Source organism: Nematolebias whitei, chromosome 6, assembly GCF_014905685.2.
Source record: "Nematolebias whitei isolate Nwh7 chromosome 6, NemWhi1, whole genome shotgun sequence".
In the NCBI taxonomy this organism is placed as follows: Eukaryota; Metazoa; Chordata; class Actinopteri; order Cyprinodontiformes; family Rivulidae; genus Nematolebias; species Nematolebias whitei.
Window position 1 is genome coordinate 5,715,322 of NC_056503.1, and position 8,965 is coordinate 5,724,286.

Here is an 8,965-nt window from a genome sequence, read left to right on the forward strand (position 1 = left end):
TCAGTCTTCTTTCAGTCTTCCTAGAGTCTTCATTGAGTCTTCCCAGGAGTCTTCCACTTCTGAGTGGAATTTCTGACTGGAGTCTTACTGAGAGTTCCTAAGGAACTTTCAGATTTAATCAATAGCTGATGGATTTGACCGTGAGACGAGGGTCCGTCCATCCCAGCGGAGTCACAGAGCCTCGCTGTGAACTCACCCGGGCGTAACGCCCTACAACTTCGAAGGAAGCTTGTTCTGCTGAACGGAGTAAACCACACGACTTCTGACGATGACCAGCCACCCTGACCGGAGACACTGAAAGGTAGCGTGCAAAGGGACCTCTATACTGGAGCTCATCCACTGCAAAGGTAAAGAGACGTCACGAGTTGTCGCACACTAAGTGGGCCAGGGGTTTGAGCTGGTGTTGAAAGAAGAGTGCTAATTCTGGTCAACAAACACATCTTCCTTCATCCATCTTCCTTTTAAATCTATTCCTTCTCTTCCTTAAACTTCTATTTGCCAGTAATCTAGATGCCTTCAGAGGTGAATCAGCCTCAATCAGCAATGTTCTGTTGTCTTGTTAGTAAAGAGTGCCAAGTTTTATTAATCAGAAACAGATCAGCAAATCAATGTGTACATGTTTTGATGTTAAAGTTTGATTCTGTTAAATAAATGACCGCATTTATTCTGATGGGTCAAAGATAAAATGGCGTCTCATGTCAATGATTAAACAATCTGCTCACAGTTATCTCGGTCACATGGCAGAAATTTAACTCAAAAAAGAAAGAATCCGTTGTAATTAAACAATTAATATTCTTTGTGCTTGAACTAGCTTTAAGAATAATTAATTAGTAGTGTGTCTACAGCAAAGCTGTCCCTACATCACTACACCTGCTTCGACGTGGTGGACAGCCTCCAGGCCGCCCGCCTGACCGGCTTTGACGTGGTGGACAGCCTCTAGGTCGCCTGCCTGACCGGCTTCGACATGGTGGATAGCCTCCAGGCTGCCCGCCTGACTGGCTTCGACGTGGTGGACAGCCTCCAGGCCGCTTGCCTGACCGGCTTCAACGGGGTGGGCAACCTCCTGGCTGCCCACCTGAACTTTTTGTCTGTCTTTTATGTGTTGTGTGCCTGGTTTCCCTCTTGTGTTCCCTTGTGCCCTCCGTCCTGTTTTTTCCCCCTCCTCCCACCCAAGTTTTTGGGGACAGGGTCTTTGGAACGTCTGGAGACGTCCTTTAAGGAGGGGGTAATGTGGTGATATTGCCCCTAGTGGTGTGTCTCTGTCCTGTTTCCTCTCATGTGATTTCCCTTTTCCCACACCTGTGAGCCTGACAGGTGTTTATCAGTGTTTGTATATAAGTCTGTGTCTTAGTGTTATTCCTTGTCTGGGCATCGTCTTGTATTCTCCTGGTAATCCTCCTGAGTCCCTGGTGTTTTCCTGAGTGCCTCCTTGTGATTTTCTACGTGTAAGTTTTGCTGCCTTGACAGCCGTTTATTTTTGTGTTATTAAAAGCGTCTTCTTATTTTACCACCGAGTCTACCGAGTCCTGCCTGCATCCTTGGGTTCTACCTTTAAAAACCAGCCATCTCGACAACTGGAGCCTTAAGTAGTCCTGGCACCAATTAGGGAAAATGGTCTCAGCTGCGGCTGCTCATCAGCGCCGCCCCTGCCTTCAGGAACCTGGTGGAAAGAGGTTGAAAAAAACCCTACACATCTCCTCTGGACCAATTTCTTTAAGGGAGAAACTTTTGCATGTGTTAAAAGCCGGCTTCTGAGATTCCAACAGGAGGTTGGCTTGAAACACAGCAATGAAGGCTACTTATGGGACAGATCTGGTTGGCAGGTCACAGACTGATGAAGTCTTCCGTATGGAAGACGAAACGTTTCTCCCTTAAAGAAACTGGTCCAGAGGAAATGATTTAACCTTTTTGTATCCTTTATGATTGTGTATATTTACTGTTGTCATCACTCTTTGATTGCTAAATTGCTAAAATTCAGGTCTATCTTGTAAACGAGTTCCAGAGGCTCAATGGAATTAACCTGTAGAAATAACCCACTAAACATTGGACGTCAAATGGACGTTCAAATCACGTCTATATCGAGTCCGTCGCACAGTGGGAAAGGTTGAATGAACGAACTTTGAATAACGGCTGTCTGATTTAGACAAAAATCAGCTTAAACAGCTTCAATTAACCAATTTAATTTTTTTTTCATGTCATTTCGAGAAGGGAAAAACGTGGTTTTTCAGCACTTAGACTCCAGTCTCACCTGGTTCCCTCACCATCCCCAGCTCCTTGTTTCAGGGAACTGCAGAGCACCTCGGTGTTCTTCACGAGCTCTGCTCCACAGTGGGAGTTTCTTCACTTTTCAAAGGGAGGGTCGAAGTCAAGGAAGCACGTGCGAGGCGGGACTTCTTCCTGAGGACTGTGTGTATAAAATGACGGTGTTTTTGTTGACCTGTGCCCGCTCCGCAGTCAGAGCTCCTTCGGTGGATTCCTGTACACACACCTGACCTGAGTCAATGCGTTAAAACACCGAGCGCACGGAGACGTCGCTGCCGGGGCTTCCTCTCACTTTCAAGCCGAAAACCTCTATCCAGTCGCCGGGGGGGCAGCAGGACCATGGCTGACGGGTCCGACCAACGAGCCCTGCAGTATGAACAAACTCTGGTAAGGCTCACTTGTTGCCGCTGTGCACCCGGCCCACGGCTCTCTCCGAGGCGGAGATGAAAACCAGACCCGGCGGAGGAATCTGTCATTTTTACGCCGAGTGGCTCAGTAGTTGCTAACCTTTCTGCTGCCAGCTAACAACGAGCAAACTGAGACAAAAGTCAGAATAAGTGGAAAAAAATAAAAACCTCGATGTCGTTTACAGATGCCGAATGATGCAGTATCTATTTTTAATCCGAGAAACTTCCCTTGAGTCAGTGAGTTTGGGGTTAGTCGACTGTCAAAGCATAAGTATATAAAATTTAAATCAAGTTCCACTTGTTGCGCTTTCACGTGAAGCCGAGGTTTCTGTCGTCGAGCGTCTCTAAACATTTTACTCTCTCTTCCATGTGCACATAGAGTGCTCATGATTAAAGACAAGTTTCTAATGTGTAAAAAGTGCATACATGTGTTGGCTCTGACCGCCAGTGGTTCACAAGAAGCACAAGAAGTCAGTGTGCTACTGAACATCTGGATCCAGAGCCAGGCTGTTCTCTTCTTCTTGTGGTCAGAATCCCAGAACACGCTGTCACCAACAAATTACATTTAATTTGAGTTTAGAGGCCACGGCTTTTGACATCAGGAGCATTACATTTTCAAGAATCCATAGAACTGCAGTATTACCATTTACTTGTTATTTTTGAATATTGCAGTGAAAATGTCAGCTGAGTTTTTTAATTCTAGGCATTTAGTTCATCCAGTTGATATTTTGTAGGTGAATAATTTGATGCTGATATTTCATACACTGATTCCTGAAGTACATATTTTTTTCTGGACAGGCTAGGAAACGTAGTGTTGTTCAAAACAAGTTTGTTTGTTTATTTATTTTATATTTTTGCAAGGGATAGTTGTTGTGGAAGGGGACCATCTTGTGTCAGCAGTCAGAGCCCACATGTGTGAGAAACATCTGGATTTGAGGTTCATAAATAGAGATGCACCAACTCTGAATTTTCTGGGCGTATGTCATTTTCCAATATTTGTACAGCTCTGAGCATTTTGAACAATTTAGACTTCTCTATGAAATTTACAAAATGCTAAATATTAATTTTTATAAAATCCTATAAAACGTGAAAAATTGCCATTCAGTGTCAGCAGTCAGTGCGGTCATCTCTGTTGTTCGATTTATTAAATGGGTCATTATTTCAAAGATAGATTAAATTGCTGAGTGGCAGGCTGACAGACAGTTTACAGCCAATGCTGCAGCTCAACACACCGTTAATCACTTGGCTGCAGAAACATTAGAATTTTACTAATAAAGTAGGTTATGGACATTAAAATTTAAAATCCAAAACAAAGTTGGAAAGAAATAAAATAAATTATATCTGCTGACTGTAAATGGACAACAGGCATTTGATATTAATAAATTAATTTAATTAATTAAAAAAGTTAGATTTGTTCATTTCACTGCACTATCATCCTCATGCTGTGGACAATCATTAAACTGAGGACAGACAAATGGAGCTGGACATCACACTACAGTAGAAATAGTTTTCCTATAACAAAGACTAAACAATCACTTTTCTGACATTTGACCATCTTTTACAGGTCTCATAGGCAAACTTTGCATAGTTAAATGTAACGGCAGTCTCTGGGTTGGTAAATAAAGCATTCCTCAGGGCTGTTCAACTGGTGGCCCGGGGGCCAAATCAGGCCCACAGGTGTGCTCAGTTCGGCCCACCAGTGGGTTAATTTTTAAATAAAACTAGATGTGAAATAAAAAAGTTTTTTTATATAATGAGAATAACTGCTAACTGCTGGATGTCGGGCCCCTGAGCTCTTGCCTTCAGTAACTGTAGCCCCCTGAGTCATTTAGTTGAATAGTCCTGGTCTACCTCATTTCAAAGTTTTCCAGCGGGCTGCAGCCTCAGTGTTCAATGACAGATGGAGGTGGAGACTTCAGAGGAATTAAACAGACCAACTTTTCTGTAATCCATTCTCAAGAAGTACTCTTATTGAAACTCTTGTTGTAGAAAACCGTTTCCAGCTACTACCTTTTGATCTGCCTCCGACTTTTAATTTTAGACCTCGATAATAGGGCTGAACAATTAATTGGATTTGCAATAACATTGCAATATGATAAAACAATATTATGTAATCGCAAAGGCTACGATTTGATTGTTCAGGTGATCTGATTAAGTGACTCGCGAGTAAGCTGAGTGGAGCAAAGCAGAGCAGGGAGCAGGAGAAGTCAACACTGTGCTTTAACTTGTTGCACAGTGGCGTCAGGCTCGACAGAAGCTGATTCATCTGAAAGTTTGGTTCCAAAGAGGAGCAGCATGTTTCGTTGTTTGGAATTATTTTGACTATAAATAAGAAGATACTGCGCAACATGTATTGTGCAGAACGTGCCTTGCTGCTGTTGGTACCTCTCGAGGTAACATCACAAATCTTTATCAACACTTAAAAAAACACCACAAAGCCATTTACGATAGTTGCATGGCTAGAATGTCAATGGCCAGTGCTTCAACTTCAAGTAAGCAAAGTACCAGTCGACAGGATCGTTGACCAAACTGTTCAAAGGTATTACTCCGTATGAACATAATTCAAAATTGCACGTGGCAATAACTCGAGCAATAACGGAGTTCATAGTGAAAGACATGATGATCATTAATATAGTGACCAAGCCTGGGTTTACAGCTTTAGTAAACACAATGGATAAGCGGTACAGAATGCCCTCGTGTACACATTTTAGACAAGTTGCTATTCCAGAGCTTTACAAAAAAATGCAGAAACAGAGTTGCAGCTGCACTGAAAACAGTGGAGTTTTTTTTTTTTTTTTTTTTTTTTTTACAACTGAAACAGATTTATTGTTTGTTGGTTGAAAAATACATGAGAAGAAGACATTGAAGAATAATCGCATATTAAATCAAAATATTGAGGAAAAAAAATCGCAATTAGAGTATTTTTCCAAAATCATTCAGCCCTAATCGATAAAGCTAACCAAGTCCTTCCTGCTCACTCTGTATTCATCTGTGAAGCATTTACTGACAGAGAAATTGTCTGCTGCTGATCACAAGTGACGCTACGATGCATCTCTGTGTAAAGTTACTGAAAACATTTATTCCCTCCAGCTAAATGGGATTTTTGTCCCCGTCATGGTGGGAATATTGGGAGTTCAGTCCATGCATGTTGTGACAATGATAACTTTGAAAAATAAGGGACAGTTTCAGCGGGGGGGGGGGGGGGGGCTCAGCATGCTGCTTGTTTTTATGAAAAGCTGGCAGATTGACCTGTTCAAGGATGACCTATAGAGGCAGCTTGGATAATTTATTCAGCCGGGTCTCCACGTCAGGGTGTGCACAGTCACTTTTATATTTTGTCTTCTGGATTTCTTGGAGGACTGTTAATTGATTTAAAAACAAACAGATAGCTGTGTGCGAGGCAGATGATCTTTTACTGGGAATGTTTTAGATAAACTAAAGTATTTTTCATCACTCAGAAGTACCTCCTGAGTTCTTCGGCCCACTTTGAAGTGCACAGCTTTACAACTTGACTTTAGTGTTTTCAAAAGGAAACAGAAATTCCTCATGTTGTGCGTATCTTGAATGGAAATTTCTGTCCAACTTAAAGACTGTCGGTTTTTGTAAACAACTACCAGGCCAGCCATGTGTAATTATCATTGAGGTTTTATAATTCAGAGGATCCATGACTGTAATACAACTTTTGGACCGCTGCTTCCTTTTTTTTAATTTTTCTTGAAAAAGTTTCTTTGTGAAGAGCACAGTCCTCAGTGTGTGTCGTTTAATCTGTGTGTTTGTGTGAGTGATTACACAACTTGCGACCCGCTGATTCAGTGCTGGACACTCCGTCATTCTGGCAGGTCTCGTGCTTGGCCACCAAAGACCCCCCCCCCCCCAACACACACACACACACACACACACACACGCACACGCACACTACCCCTACGCACGGACAGTCACACACACCTTTTTAATGGTACTTCCCTTTTGTTTAGATATTGTGACAAAATGAAACAAAAATAGAGACTGCTTGCATGAAAATAGCCTCCTTTTTTACCATAAACGTTCTGAGTCCCCCCCCCCATATTTTTCCTGTGGACTGTAGTAACATGGCGTCTTTGTGTGATATTGGCAGTGGTGATGGTTGTGTGTGGGTTTTGTTGTGGGCAGTGGATGCTCAAAGAGGCCAGTGTGGTTCAGTTGTGAGAAGGAATGAAAAGCTGGCTGTTTGGAAATGCTGGTGGGTATGAGCTCCAGTAAAACCAACTGCCTCACACTGTGGGTTAATTTCAGACTTCAACATCTGTTTGGGTCTGTAAAAGGTTGATTTTATTTTTTAGGTCATTTTTGCTTGTCTGGGTCTTTATTATGGGCATAATAAGTATATAAGGCAGCTGTGGCTGAGTGATTAGAGCAGTTGGGAGTTTGATTCCACCAGCAGTCATATGTTGAAGTGCCCCTTGGCAAGACACTGAACCTCTCATTGCCTCCGATGTGTGTCCCATCAGTGTATGAATGCGATCTAAAGCTCTGATTAGTCTTTGTAAAGATCTATTAGTGCTGTATGAAATGAGGACACAGACTGTGTTGTAAAGAGCTTTGAGTATCTTGATAAGATAGAAGGGTGATATACAAGTACAGTACAGTCCATTAACAAATATATGTATAGTAAATATTATCTTCGAAAACGTGGTGCGTTTGTGTCTGTGCATGTGCTTGCACGTACCATAAGTCAAGTCAAGTCAGATTTATTTATAGAGCACATTTAAAACAGAAACTGTTACCAAAGTGCTTAACAAAAATATCACATCATCAAATAAAAAGTAGCAATATATATTTACAGCACATGGAATAAAAATATAAAACCAAAAACAATTAGAAACAATGAAATACTAAATCAGATCTGATGACCTTGTGTTAAATAGGAATAATAACAAAAGCATAAACAGAATCAGTATTAATGAAAAACTAGATCTAAATCCGATCACCCTGTGTTAAATGTCAATGAGTATAGGTGTGTTTTTAGGAGAGATTTAAAAGCAGAGACTGAGGTGGCCTGTCGAACGTTGATGGGCAGATTGTTCCAAAGTTTAGGGCCCACGACTGAAAACGCTCGATCTCCTCTGAGCTTCAGCCTTGTTTTTGGTACGGCCAAAAGCAGCTGGTCTGATGATCTCAAAGCCCGAGAAGGAATATAAGGATGAAGAAGGTCGGAGAGATATAATGGTGCAAGGCCGTTAATGCACTTGAGTGTCAGCAGGAGAATTTTAAAATCAACTCTGACACGTACAGGAAGCCAGTGAAGAGAGGACAGAACCGGAGTAATGTGCTCAAACCTGTGAGTTCCTGTTAAAAGCCGAGCTGCAGCATTTTGTACGAGCTGGAGACGTGAAAGTGAAGCCTGACTGACCCCAACATAAAGTGAGTTACAGTAGTCCAGCCGAGTTGTAATAAATGCATGGACTAGTTTTTCAAGGTCAGATCAGAATAAGCAGAATCCCATGAAACACTGTTTGTACTTTAATGAAACCCTGGGAGTAATAAGTAGATTAACATTTAGAATTGATTATCGTTTGAAGTGGACACAATTTTAAGGCTGACTGCCACACTCAAGCTTCCATTGCAAACACAAAGATGATTGTAATTAAAGATTTAAAAAAAAGGATTGTAATTCGGCCATATTAACAGATATTGATCTAAAACTAGATGTGGCAGAAGTCACCCCAAGACAAAACTCCAAGTGTGAACCAGAACCTTAAACTTTGCTGCTAACTTTTTGAGTCAAGTATATCTGACTGCTGGCAAAATCAGTCGGACACCACTGGATGGATTTTAGTTAAATTTTCAGAAAACAATCACTAGATGAGCATCTACAACTGATTGACTTTTTGAGTCATCTCAGTTCCAGATGTTCAAGACCTTTTTTAGAAAACACAAAAATGGCTATAACTCAGCCAGGTTTTAGATAATGAGGTAAGATTTGGTATTGTAGTTGCAGAGCATCATACCAATACATACCATTGAGAGCTACACATTAAGAAATATTTTTGCATTAACTGTTTGCTTCAACCCTGTCTGTTTGCAAAATATCTCATGAACTACTAAAAAATGTAAAGAAACTCAAAGTAAATACTGGATGTACATCTACAACTCATCACTCCAATTCAAGTGTATCAAGTTAGCCAATACGATAGGATCTATATATCAGTCAAGTTAACAGACACTGCGCTAAACGTATGGTGTGGTAGTCGTACCTGCAAACTTCATTGCTTTTTGGCGAAAATCGTCAATTTCTATCAAAAATCTGTCATTTACAC

At 41.4% G+C, this 8,965-nt stretch overlaps 1 protein-coding gene across 1 annotated transcript in view; it reads left to right on the forward strand.

Annotated features, from left to right (window-relative positions):
* Positions 1-964: 964 nt before the first annotated feature.
* Positions 965-8,965, forward strand: part of LOC119411497 (chloride channel protein 2) — a 479,672-nt gene continuing 471,671 nt past the window's right edge. The window contains exon 1 of the mRNA XM_037678447.1: positions 965-1,086. Coding sequence (XP_037534375.1) covers positions 965-1,086 — 122 coding nt within the window. The remainder of the gene's footprint in view (positions 1,087-8,965) is intronic.